Source organism: Peromyscus californicus, unplaced genomic scaffold (assembly GCF_007827085.1).
Source record: "Peromyscus californicus insignis strain IS unplaced genomic scaffold, ASM782708v3 Scaffold_12__1_contigs__length_115047231, whole genome shotgun sequence".
NCBI classification, from domain to species: Eukaryota; Metazoa; Chordata; class Mammalia; order Rodentia; family Cricetidae; genus Peromyscus; species Peromyscus californicus.
In genome coordinates, this window is record NW_026294413.1 from 49192350 (window position 1) to 49206487 (window position 14138).

At 43.9% G+C, this 14138-nt stretch overlaps 1 protein-coding gene across 6 annotated transcripts in view; it reads left to right on the plus strand.

Moving 5' to 3' along the window:
- Nucleotides 1-14138, plus strand: part of Lrch1 (leucine rich repeats and calponin homology domain containing 1) — a 201801-nt gene that overhangs the window by 145341 nt on the left and 42322 nt on the right. For all 6 annotated transcript variants that reach the window (XM_052732751.1, XM_052732754.1, XM_052732749.1 and 3 more), the window contains exons 12-15: nt 3195-3284; nt 3387-3423; nt 13052-13105; nt 13814-13886. In XM_052732751.1, coding sequence (XP_052588711.1) covers nt 3195-3284; nt 3387-3423; nt 13052-13105; nt 13814-13886 — 254 coding nt within the window. The remainder of the gene's footprint in view (nt 1-3194; nt 3285-3386; nt 3424-13051; nt 13106-13813; nt 13887-14138) is intronic.

The following is a 14138-nucleotide window of genomic DNA, read 5'->3' on the forward strand; positions in this document are numbered from 1 at the left end:
TCCTGGGAATGTGAGGATGATGGGGTCATATTGTGCACATGGCTACTACACACACATCACTTTTAGCTGGAGTTTATAAATAAGGTGGTTCGTGAATCCAGGCAGAACCTTCCACAGTGTCATCTGGCCCTGAAAGAATAGTGGCCTGTCCATTTGTGTATGACTGGAAATCTTTAGCAATCGATCAAAAACCATCTAAAGTTAAATTACACTTAGTGTGTATGTGTAAGAGAGGGAATGAGAGTGGGTACAGGTGAGCGAGCTAGCACACTCCACAGCGTGTGTGTAGAGATCATAGGACAACTCGAACAATCTGCCCTCTCCTGCCACCACGAGGGCCTCGGGATTGAACTTGGGTCAGACTTAGCAGGAGCACCTTTCCCCAATGAACCATCTTGCTGGCCTTTGAAAAGCATTTTAACTCCAGAGACGTTAATTGATTTGAGATGTGAGCCTGTGTGCATGCGTGCATGTGTGCATGTCCAAAGAATTAGGAAGTAGCATGGCTGGTGCTATCGGCACACTTTGAGTCACCTGGAAACTGGTTTTGACATCTGAATCCCATTTTTTTCATCTATGAGATGGATCTACAAAGTAGAGTACCCACTTGCCTCTTAGGTGTGTAAGGATTTGAAATGATAAACAGTTTTAATGAAACTAATTTGGTAAAAATCCCCAAAGTCACCTTGGTAGTATGTAAGCAACATTTAGAAGTATGTGGACCTTTCAAATGACTTGTGAGAATTTACCTTAAGGAACCAAGGGAGAGGAACTATTGTTTTGTTTGATGAGGGATGGATATTTTTAACAGCAATATTTAGAAAAAAAGGAAATGAACCGTTTGGGAGGACTTTAAATATCTTATGGCCATTGATAAAATAGAATGTCATGTGGTCCATAACATTTTTGTTAAGGTTACATTGATGCTGAAATGATCCTTATTTAATACTCACTTCTAGAAAGTTTAATCTAAAAATGCATAGTTTGAGTTCAATTATAAATACAGAATTAGGTTCCAGTTGCATAAGAGACTTAAACAAATCTAGAAGGAAACATATTGAAATGGGTATTTTGCTGTGGCTCCTTCAAAGCTGTCCAGTGTTTTATACTCAGTAGATTCTCAGTGGTCAGTTCTGAGTTTGGTGGCTTACACGTGGACTGTGAAATGAGGAGGGCAGAGGATCAATCTGGGGTTGGGAAAGACTTGAACTCTTGCTGTCTTATCATCTGATGAAGAGAATGCAGTGGGAGGGCGTGGCCAGCTGAGGAGTGAGGTTGTTGGCTTCAGTTGAGCATGTGCCGAGCAGTTCTGAAGATAGAACTCCACATGGCACTGTAGGGCTGAGAACTGGGGTTCAGAAGGTGCTGTGTAAGGGGGTGAGGGGCAGAGGGCAGGAACAAGGAAGGGAGGAAATGGAAACTAAAGTGGAGAGTTGAAGAGCTGACATCATAGGGAGAGGGCTCCAGTTTTCTATGTTTTAATGTATTTTAAATCTTGTTTCACTCTATTAGTAAACTTTTTGTTTTGTTTTGTTTTGTTTTTACAAAGTCTGACTGGTTAGTAAGTGATTCCCAAGGGAAAAGAAAAAGAAAAAGCAGGTCCCAATGTTGTGGAGATAGCTGTGTCCTGCTGTATGGGTTAGGACTCAGTCATAAGACAGAGCAACTGGAGCCGGGCGGTGGTGGCGCACGCCTTTAATCCTAGCACTCGGGAGGCAGAGGCAGGCGGATCTTTGTGAGTTTGAGGCCAGCCTGGTCTACAGAGTGAGATCCAGGAAAGGCGCAAAGCTACACAGAGAAACCCTGTCTCAAAAAACCAAAAAAAAAAAAAAAGACAGAGCAACTGGGAGGAAAGACTCTGCATTTGGGCCTCAGTTTCCTCTTCTGTTGGAAAGTAGGTTGAGTTAGGATTCTCTAGACTAGTGGTTCTCAGCCTGTGGGTCACAACCCTTTCAGGTGAGTCTAATGACCCTACACTGGGTTGCCTAAGACCATCTGCTGCCGTGACTATCACTCTGTATGCTGTGAATGTGTTGCTTTGATTGGTTAATAAATAAAGTGCTGATTGGCCAGTAGCCAGGCAGGAAGTATAGGCAGGACAAAGAGAGAGAAGAATTCTGGGAACAGGAAGGCTGAGTCAGGAGTTCCCAGCCTGACACAGAGGAAGCAAGATGTGAAGGCAGAACTGGGAAAAGGTTCCAAGACACATGGCTAAACATAAGTAAGAATTATGGGTTAATTTAAGTGTAAGAGCTAGTCAATAGTTAGCCTGAGCTAATGGCCAAGCGGTTTTAATTAATATAAGCCTCTGTGTGTTTACTTGGGTCCAAGCAGCCACAGGGCTGCAGGAGCCAGGCAGGAACAAAAAAAGTTCAGCTACAATCTGCATACCAGATATTTACATTACAATTCATAGCAGTAGCAAAATTACAGTTAGGAGGTAGTAACGAAAATAATTTTATGGTTGGGGTCACCACAACATGAGGAGCTGTATTAAAGGGTCACAGCATTAGGAAAGTTGAGAACTACTGAGTTAGAAAGACTCCTGGCAGCTCTGGAGTACATGAGACAAGAGGAGCATCTGGACATGCTGAGTGTGCAGAATGGCAGATACGTACAGTACCTTAGGAGACTACCCCAAAAGATTTCCAAGTGATACCCGACTGGTGTCTTTGTCAAGGGCCATGTTGAAGCCATTTTATGTTGGATACTTTCTATTCCACTGTGTTGGTTACTTCATATATTTGTTCTTTATTTTAAAATAATTGAAATAAATTTGACAAGCTTGATTTTTATTGTACTATTCTTGTGAGCCAATCAGTGGGTTCGTAATTTTTAAGTGTAGCAGTCTAAATCAGAGAGACTTTGCAGTCAAAACTAGATGTCATCAATACTGCCATGTTAATACTTTAGCAACTTGATTTTACATCTGTAAATATGGGATGTTCTAGATAAATTCAGTTTTATATGACCCTTGAAAATCATGACTTTATCAGAATTTACTGTGCTATTTTGTATATAAGTTGTACATAAGAAGTGCCAATAGCTGATAGGAAACTATGTTGGGAAAGCAACATGTGTTTGGAAAACTTTTCTCTTAATCCTGAAGACAATCTTTGCTTGTCAGTTAAGTATTTAAAGTGCATGGGGCCAGTAGAGTTTACTGGAAGTTTAATGATTTCCCTCCTCTTTAGCCTGAGCACCGACATTACAGAGAGAAGCATTTTGAACCTGTACCCCGTGGGCTCAGCAGAAGCCTTAGAATTACCTGACTCTACGCTCAAGTACGTTCACCCTTCATAATTAAGTGTATTTTCGGTTTTCACAATGATGCGTTTGTATTTCAAAATCCACTCTGTCTCTTTTTCCTTCCCGCCTTACTACAGTGGTCAGCCGCAGTTGGAGACGTCTCCAGAGTGTGAGGTAAGGACAGAGCTTGGCATTGCCTTGTGGGAGGACAGTAGCCGCATCTGTTCTTGACACGTTTTTACCCGCTTCCTGCTTTTACTCTCTGTTGATCTGTTGTCCCTCCCCTTCCCTGAAAGATGAGAGCTGGCTGATTCTGTTAGAATTTCTATGTTTATTTGCCAAGATAGAATCACTGGGTCAGGCAGTGGTCACTAAGATGCATAGGAAGCCTCTGCTGGGTTAGAAATGAGAGGGAGGCCCATTTGGTGCAGACATTAGAGCCGAGAAAAAAGTCTAGCCAAACGAAGGACCTCAAGGACGTGATCAAATGAATTGAGGCTGTCTGGGAAGATGAAAAGAGTACACAGGGAGCTGGGACATAGATGGCCATGCAAACATAAAGACCTACCTGCGTTCAGGCCCTCAGCACCTGTGTGAAATACCAGGCATGGCACCCTGTGCCTGTAATCTCACTGCTACAAGATGGAGACAGGAGCATCTCTGGGGATCACTGGTTAGCCAGCCTAGCTGGATTGGTAAAGCCACAGGTTCAACTAGAGCAGTGGTTCTCAACCTTCCCAATACTGTGACCCCTTACTACAGTTCCTCATGTTGTGGTGACCCCCCCAACCATAAAATTATTTTTGTTGCTACTTCATAGCTATTATTTTTCTACTGTTATAAATTATTATGTATGGAGACTCACAGAGGTTTCCTAGTGAGAACTTACTCAGGGTCCGAGATCTGAGCTTGCTTTCCCCAGCAGGGCTGTATAAGGGGATGATTTGACCACGGGAGTGGTTACCAGGTGTTTGGAACGGTCTGCACTTGGCTGTGTGGTGTGCTTTGATCTAGCAAGGGGGAGGTCTTTGGTCCCGCCCCTTGGCATTGTTATAAAAACCCCTTTTGAAGAGACAGAAGGGGCTGGTGGGGTTTGATCCAGGTCCTCCTGAAGCTATCCTGTGTTTCTGTCTGTCTCCTCTCCACTGTCTTTCTATCTGAAAGTTTCTTATTCCTCTCCTCATAGGAACCCTTTAAAAGATGGGAGCTGGCCTCCCACAATAATGTAAATATCTGATATGTGGGATATCTGATATGTGACCCCTGTGAAAGGGTCATTCGACCCCCAATGGGGTGGCAACCCACAGTTTGAGACCCACAGAGCTAGAATTCCTACTCAAAAAATAAAGTGGAGAACAATTGAGAAAGACTCCAGATGTTGACGCCTGGCTTCCACATTTATGTGCACATAGATGTATACACAGATACAAAAGAATACTAAAATGAGAAGGTGGTGGGAATATTTGGGGACAGGATTGGATAGTTACATAAAAAGAAATTTAGGTGGCCATGGAGAAAACATTTTTGACATAAAACTAGAAATGATCCTAAAGAAAGCTAATCCCAGTTGTGGAAAGATAGGTTTGAGCTATTAGTTTGGGAGCTACAGACTGTTTTTCTATTGCTGTGACAAAACATCGTGAAGAGGGCATATAAAAGAAAATGTTTAATTTGGGGCCCCAGAGGTTTAGAGTCTATGACCATCATGGCAGGGACCATGATAGCAGGCAGGCAGGCGTGGTGTTAGAGCAGAAGCTGAGAACTCACATCTCAGTCTACAAGCCAGAGACAGACAGACAGAGAAGAGGGGGTGAAGGGAGAGAGAGAGACAGAGACAGACAGACAGACAGACATGGCATGGGCTTTTGAAACCTCAAAGCCTGCTTCTACTGACATGCCTCCTCCAACAAGGCCACACCTCCCAATCCTTGCCAAACAGTTTCATCAACTGGGACTAAGCATTCAAATCTATGAGCCCATGGGAGCCATTTTCATTCAAACCACTGTATTTTACTCCTTGGGCCCCATTGGCTTGTGGCCGTAGCTTAATGCAAAATGCATTTAATGTGCTTCAAAGGTCACCACGGTCTTTTACAGTTGGAACAGTTTCAAAGTCTCTTCTGAGACCCAAGGCAATCTTTTAATTGTAACCCCTTTAAAATGAAAAAAGGAAATTGCATAGTCTCAATACCCAATGGCAGAGAATATACATTACCATTCTGTACATCCCTCCGAAAGGGAGGAATGGGGTCAGTGTGAAGAAAGTGGATCAAAGAGAAAGAAAAAATAACAAGCTCAGCGGGGCAAACTTTAGATCCTGTAATTCCATGTCTGATGTCAAAGAGCCTCGAAGGTTCTACCCTTCCAGCTTTGTTGACTGCGACACACTTTCTCTCTTGGGTTGGTTCCCTTCCCTTCCCTGTGTGCAGATCTTTCTGGCGTACATCCCGTGGTTCTGGCACCTCCAACATCCTGGGGTCTCCAACACAATCTAGGCTTTGCTTTCATGGCTTCATGCAATGGCCTTTTAGGACTTCCATGCAGGGACATCCCTGCCCTACACTTGACCCCAGAAGCTCTTTTTAACCATAGAAGGATCTCAACCTTCTTAATGCTGCGAACCTTTAGCAACAGTTTCTCATGTTGTGGTGACCCCCGACCATAAAAGTATTTCATTTCTACTTCATCAGTGTAATTTTGCTGCTATTATGAATTGTAATGTAGCTATCTGATAAACAGGATATCTAATACGTGACCCCTATGGGGGTTGCAACCCGCAGGTTGAGAACCACTGCCGTAGAGGAGGATTCCACAACCCCTGTACTCCTGGATTTCATGACTCTAAACCAGACCACATGGCTGATGCTGCCTAATTCAGCTGCCCTCTTTGGATGGAGCCTGACTCCCTCCTTGAATTACAATTACATAAGCTTTGATTTGTTGCTTATTTTAGGACCAGAAAAATTTCTGGGCCCTTTTCCAGATGTTGCAGACAAGCTGGGTGGGGTCTTGCCTGAGGGCATTACTCCCTTGGCTCCATTTGGCATCTAGCATCTCTTTATCTCCTTCAGCGCAAACCTGGACTCCAACATTAAATTTTCTGGTGTTCTGTTTTTTCTCAGACTGTACATTTTGAATTTCTTTTTGTCCTGCTTGGTACTTTTCACTGTAGAGTTATTTCACTGCATAGGAGTTATTACTAATAATACACAATTGAATAAATATAAGCTGTCTTCAGATATCCTCTGCCAAAGAAATTAGTCCCAAACTTTTTAATTTAGTTTCAGGCAGATTCTTAGGATAGGGGCAAAAAGCAGCCACATTATTTGCCAAAATATCCCAAGAATGGTCTCTGGCCCAGTTGGCTAATACTGTTCTTCTCTGGAACCACCTGTGCTTGGTCTCCATAGTGCCACTGCTCTAAGCACTAGTGTCTTCCAAGCTCCTACTACGATAGCCCTGTTAAACCATCCTTAACAGCATCCAACTGCTTTCCTAGCGCAGAGTCCCAAAGTCACCCACATTCCTCTGAAAAACATCATGGTCTGGCCTGTCAAAGCATTAGCTTACTCCCTGGTACGAACTTCTGGCTATTCTTCTATTGCTGTTACAAAACACTGTAACCAAGGCAACTTACAAAAGAAAATGTTTCATTCAGGGCTCATGGTTCCAGAGGGTTAAAGTCAATGACCACCCTGGTGGGGAATATGGCAGCAGGTAGGCACGCATGGTACTGGAGCAGTAGCTGAGAGCTCACAACTTAGTTCTCAAGAAGGAGACAGAAGGAGCTAACTGGTGGGAACAGTGTGGACTTTTGAAACCACAAAGCCTGCTTCCAGAGACATACCTCCTCTCATGAGGCCACACCTCCTAATCCTTGCTAAACAATCCCATCACCTGGGATCAAGTATTTGAATATATGAGCCTATGGCGGCCATTCTCACTCAAACTACCACAGAGCCTACTACACTCTGTCCCACTCTTCCTAGTGAGTGGGTTTAAGATGGCCACTTGAAATACTGAGATTCCTTACAAACCAGTATATGTCCTGGAGCTGCCTGCACATGTCCTATGAAATAATAAAGCAGTTTCACACTCAACATGTCTGTGCAAAAGAAACAAGGAAAAAAGAAATGTAAAGGCAAGAGCCGTGTTTGCAGAGAGTGTGGTTACATTGTTAGAGTAGGGACTAGTGTTTACGTTACATAGCTGCCCTGTCTCTGAATTGCTAACTCTGTGCAACTTAATTAACCTCTCTAAACTTTACTTTTATTTTTGGTAAATTTCAGTCTAATAATAGCTACTGTACAGCTCAAATGAGATGATTCGGGAGAAGTCTCACAGCAGCGGGCATGTAAATGCTAGCTGTTACTCTCCTACTCGGTTATTGTTATCGGTGTGGTCTTCAGGCAGAACCACGGTGCCACCTTTGCAAATGAACCAGGATTGAACATCAGGGGACTTTTATTTGCAGGCGGCCCTGTGCTGGTTTCTTATGCTCTCTGTTTGAGACTGAGTAGACTCACTTTTTTAAAGTTTGTTTTTTTTTTTAATGTGTATGAGTGTTTTGCTCATATGTATGCACCACATACATGCCTGGTGCTCATAGAGATCAGAAGAGGGCGTCACAACCCCTGGAACTGGAGTTATAGATGGTTGTAAGTTGCCATTTGTGTCCTGGAAGTCGAACCCAGGGCCTTTGAAAGAAGAAGGTGCTCTTAACCCCTGAACTGTCTCTCCAGCTCCTCCCTGTAGACTCATATTTTTCCCTGTTTGGTTTTTCAAGACAAGGTTTCTCTGTGTGGTTTTGGAGCCTGTCCTGGATCTCACTCTGTAGACCAGGCTGGTCTCAGACTCACAGAGATCTGCCTGGCTCTGCCTCCCGAGTGCTGGGATTAAAGTTATACTCCACCGCCACCCAGCTTAGACTCACTATTTAAAAAAGTTTCATATTTAGAAATACTTTTAACTTCAAAAAGATTATAAAAATAAATTACAGGTTCTATAAAAGTTATAAAAAAATATAATTTTCCACTTAGATTTTCCAGTTATGGGCTAAATATTGTTAGTATGCAAATCCAAGATGTCACAGAGCTTGAAACTCTTTTTAGCACTACCAGGACACTACAGATATAAAATTCTGCGCTTGATCTCATGAGAAAGTTCAAAGTTACAACACAGGTACACTTGAAATACAGAATAAAGTCCCCTCAGACCATGTGTATAAGGCATACATGAAATGAAAACCAACTGTTTAGATTAGAGCCCTGTTTCCAAGCTCCTCTTACGGATTTGCAAATAATTGAAACCCAAGACTTTTTTTTTTTTTTTTTTGGTTTTTCGAGACAGGGTTTCTCTGTGTAGCTTTGCGCCTTTCCTGGAACTCGCTTTGGAGACCAGGCTGACCTCGAACTCACAGAGATCCGCCTGGCTCTGCCTCCCGAGTGCTGGGATTAAAGGCGTGCGCCATCACCGCCCGGCTGAAACCCAAGACTTTTGAAGTACAAACACTTCTAATCAATCCCTTGCCTTTGGACAGGGAGATTCAACCTGATGTTTTCCCACATCTGTTGTATTATTTGGAATCTTTCCTTTTTTTTCTCCACATCTATAGTTCTTTGGAATAGCTGAGAGCATGGACATCACTCTGCTTTCTCTCTAGCATTTCAGTGTTACATGGTGTACAAACAGGGATTCTTCTGCAGACGAATTTCTATCTTCCACGTCAGAAGTGTATGCTGATTAGCCTTTTTTCTGTCCTCAACACTCCACATCCCAGATAGATCAGCTGATTTAAAATAGTTCTCTGAGCATTCCTGACCCTTCGATGTGGACTTCAGTCAGTGTCAGGCTTTGTGTTTGGTCGCCGAATCTCTCTGGTCTCTTTATAGTCTCCTTTGCTTTCCCACATTTCTGAGAATGATAATTCAGGATATTGAAATTATGGAGAATACAGGCCTTTTCTTTTTTGGTGTTTTGAAAGAGGATCTCTTGTAGCCCGGGGTGTTCTAGAACTCTTGATAGTTCAGAAGATAACCTTGAACTTGTAATCATCCTACTCCTACCTCCCAAATCCTGGACTTATAGACATGTGCCACCTTAACTCCTGCTAGGCCTTTTCTTTTGTAGATAGACTCTGATGTATCCCAAGCTGGCCTCAAACTCACTGTAGGTAGATGGTGATCTTAAACTTCAGGCCGTTCTGCCTCCACCTCTGGAGTGTTGGATTACAGGTGTGCATCACCACGTCCAGTTTATGTAGTGCTGGGGATTGAACCCAGGGCCTTGTGCATGCTAGGCCAATCCTCTACCAACTGAGCCACATTCCCAGAACATTCCCTTTCTAGTGGAATGTTCTTCCTTTGGTGTTTGTCTGACATTTCTCATGATTGCGATGCTGCCTTCTCATTTTGGTTATCGCCTAGGTGCTGTCCTGTGCTCTTCCCAGGCCATAGGGTTGGGGGGCTTGCCCCATCCTTCTCGATCCCATTGCTTGTTGTAATTCAAGCACTCAGTTGTTACCTAACCCCATTTCATCACTGTATTAGGATTATTTCATTTTTCCCCTGTGACCGATGAAAAGTCTGTGAAGAAATACTTCCACTCTCTATGACTCCTGCTGCATGACTTCAGGGTGAAGAGGACACAAGGCTTCTAGACAAAAAAATAGCTTCACTGCATCTCCAGGGCACAATTCCAACACTGTGTCCCTATTCAAAAATACTTCTTCCTGATGTGGGGGAAAAAGGAGGCTTTTCTGGGGGCCAGGTCATGTGCTTCCTATTTCATATGCCTTATCAACACAGGTTCTTCTTGCCTTACAATGGGCGTCTGTTCCCAATAAACTGTTGCTAAGTTAAAAGCAACATTAACTTGAAAATGCATTTAAGCTGTCTACTCTAGTAAGCACTGTTGCCTAGCCTGCTAATGGGTTCGGAGAACTTACGTTGGCTTGCAGTGAGGCAAAATCATTTAATGTAATGCCCACTTTAGAATAAAACCTGAAGTAATTTATTGACCACTCTACTGAAAGCATTCAACAGATTGTGTGGTAGCATGCACCTGTAACATCAGCACTCAGGAGGCAGAGTCAGGAGGGTCAGGAGTTCAATAGTAGCCTTGCTTGAGGCAGGCCAGGGCTGTGTGAAACCCTCTCTCTCAAAAAACAAAAACAAACAAACCAGCAAACAAACAAACAAACACCAAAATGGTGATGGTTGGATTGGTGCATTTTTTTGTTTTTGTTTTGGTTTTTGGTTTTTGTTTTTTTTTTTTTTTCGAGACAGGATTTCTCTGTGTAGCTTTGCGCCTTTCCTGGAACTCACTTGGTAGTCCAGGCTGGCCTGGAACTCACAGAGATCCACCTGGCTCTGCCTCCCGAGTGCTGGGATTAAAGGCGTGTGCCACCACCGCCCGGCTGGATTGGTGCATTTTTAAACAAGAGTAAAGCAGAAATTTTCTAAGTCAAACCTTCATGAAGTCAGGACTTTCTATTTTCATCTCTTTAATAAGTATTCTCTGGGTCCTACCTGTGTGTCACCATGGAAACTTGGAAGGCCACAAAGGGCCTGCTCTTAGCAGTGTATATTCCAGATGACTAGTAGGAAATGCAGGAGTTGTTGGCATTACCCATTCATGGATGCAGGACCGTGAAACTCCAGGTTGGGCGACTGGCTGGGGCAGTTACCCTGGTAATGAGTAGGCCCAGCTATTTCAGCACACTGGATTGCCCCTTTGTATTCAGTCTTGTTACACTCCAAACTTCGGCAAGGCCTGATTGCATCAGACCTTTCCTTAAAAGCTGGTCTTGGCGGAAGGCGAGAAGCCCAGCACTCTTAGGAGTTCATGAGCAATGCTTCCAGGAAATGATGAAGAGTTTGGAAAGGATAGAAGAGGATGGATGTGTACTAAATATAGACCAGAGCCCAGTGCGTGATTTTGTCTGTGTCTAGTTTTCATCTGGCGTCCCTCCACAAGGCCAGGTGCTGAAGTCTCTTACCATCCAAGCAGTAGCCGCACATTCTCCTCCAGGGTGAGCTAACTCTAGCCAGGCTAAGGCAGGCCCAGACTACTGTCATACCTTGACACAGAAGTGCAGCCTGTCTGGCTGTAGATGGTGGGGCATACCTATAATTCTGACACTGAGGCAGGAGTGAGCCTGGACTACACAGTGAGACTCTGTCTCGAAACCAAACTTAGTTGTCCCTAAGATTGCCAGAGCTTCCCAGGGTCAGGGATCCCTGAACTCGTTTCTGTTCAGCATATAGTGCTCTTGGCTGATTTAGCATGCTGTATGTTTTCCTTTGCATCAGTGAGTAGCCGTGTTTGGCATAAGGCATTCTTGTCTTCCTTCTCAAAGCAGCTTTGGGTCTGTGACAGGCAGGTCTCTGTGACTTCCAGAAGGAAGGGGGTGAATAGTTGGCGTGATGCGAAAAGGAAGTCATGAGATGAAGGAAACGGAAGTTAAGGGTGGCTTCTGGAGGCCACTCTCCTGATTCTGAGGTCTCACTTGTTGTTCGGTTACATGTCTACACCCCCTTTCACCAGACCATCAGTTTGCCAACATTTGTTGCCCACACGTGCTGCGTGTGGCTTCTTTTGGTATGGGGGGACTAGAGTGTGAGGCCTGTGAGGCAGCAGAATTGTTGAGTCAATGAAAGATGATGTTGACGTTGAAAATATTCCAAGAATACGGTGTGGCTTGCCTTCCCGAGTCTGTTTCCTGTGTTCTCCAGGGAAGGATGGCGAGTGTGACAAGAGGGAAGGACACTTAGTTTGTGGCCGCTTTGGATATGGACCCGGAGTGAGGGTGGAAGTCCTCGGCCTGGGAGGATTGAGTGCAGTGTGTAACGATGCTGAGAGGTGAGGTGAGGCTTGTAGAGGGGTCTGCCTCCACTCAGGCGATCTTCCTTAAACGTCCTTTAGAAGACTGGGCACATGCAGTTGGGTAGCGTGGGCGTCCATGTAGTGAGAACGCGCCTCGCCTGCTTGTATAGAAATAGGATTGAAGAGAGGAAGGTTTTGGGGGAACAATAGGGAAACCTGGAAGAAGTCACTTAAAGAGTAAGCATGATACCGCTTGTTGCCACTTCTAACAGAGACCCTTAATTGGATAGGGACGTGAATGGCATCTTATTTCTAAATGTGTTTTTCTCTTGGGTTCACGTAAATTAGGGATATTTTTTAATAGCAGTCCCAACAGAATGGGCATCTTGGATTTATGCTTTTGTGGTGGCATGCATGAAGGTGTTATTACCTATCCCTGAACTTACTTATTAGCAATCATAAATTAAGTCATGCTTTGTTCCTTAGCATTTCTCCTAGGCAGTGATTGTCACAGCAAACTGATACTAAACTGGTCACGGGAATGAGGTTTTTCAAGGTTCCTTGGGGTGAAGGCATGTGTACTTAAAGCTCCCAATGTGTTTCTGTATATTTTGGAACAACTGGCTTGGACCATTTCTAAAAACCCATAATTAAAATGGAGAAGGGAGCCAGCAGGCTCTTGGGAACCCTGCCAAGTAAGATGTGTCCACAGGTACTTGGGAAGGGTCTGTCTGTGGGGATCTCTTATCTCAAGCTGTGCTATCCTCCTGGTACTTTTTTTTTCTTCTATGAATACAGCTGTGTAGTTTTATAAAATAGAAGTATGACTTTCTCCACTATTTAACACATGGATGAATTGAGCATTTGCGATGGTGTACTTCTGGGGTCAGGGCTCTGATGGAAATGAGAAAGATGCAGTCCTTGCCTCCTCTTTCTCACAGTCTGGTGGAACTTACACATTTGTCTCTTCCTTAAGGTGCAGAATGACCTAATGCTACAGAGTAATGGGAGCCAGTATTCTCCAAATGAGGTAAGACTCCCGAAGATTAATGGAAGCCGAGGCGTTCCGTGAAGACGGAACTGAGTTATCTTTCACAGAAATGGATGTCTGGGATAACACTGGGATGAATGAGTTAATGGAAGGCCTCTGGGGTCTTTCATTAGTTGTCACTCACTGTCACAGATTCGCTTGGCTCCATGTATAATTAAAAATTTATTTTATGAGAAATAGTTTTTGAAAACTAGATATGGGGATGTCTTTATAGAAAATGGCAGAAAAAATTCACTCAACTTGATGGCATTGTTGTTACCTGTGATGGTTCAGCATGCAGCTTCTGTGTAGGTGAGCTGTCTGCTCAGCGTTAACTGTTTCATCTCTCCGTGTCAGAGAGGCTTCACTAGGTAATGCCCTTTGGGATGCCTGCACACGTCCATTTAGCTGTGTCGGATGAGAAGTGGGTCACCAGCATTATGCCACTACAAAATATTTTTATAGTGAGCAAGTAAAAAATTTGATACAACAACAAAACAGTAACAGTAACATGATTTACTAGAGTACCTAGAACATGTGGCTGGCTGCCTCTTAAAGCATTAACAAAATGATCTTTTTTTTTAAAGCCAAGACTTCATCACAGTGAAGCAATAGCAAAATGCAGAATGGTTTTATAATAATCCATGACCATACAAGTACATCTAGTTCTTCATTTATCCCCATCTGCCTTTCCTTCTCACCCCACAGATGAGAGAGAACTCCCCTTCAATGTCTCCAACTGCAAACGTCCCAGCTCCGTTTGGCCTGAAGCCTCGCTCGGGTATGTTAACCTCGGCTGATTTTGACACTAAATAACTCAGTTTCTCTGTGGCCTTTCAAATGTCCGCCTGAGTAATAGGAACCCTGCCCGTTCTAGTCAACTGGGGTCCTGGTGTCAGCACAGCTGCAGCTTCGGGAGGTCAGGGGATGGCATCGAGCTGTTTGGTCTGTGCTTCCAGGAATGGGCAACCTGCTTTCTTTTGACTCACAGCAAAGAAAGGTAATGAAGGGCACATGTGAGTAGGCAAGGAAC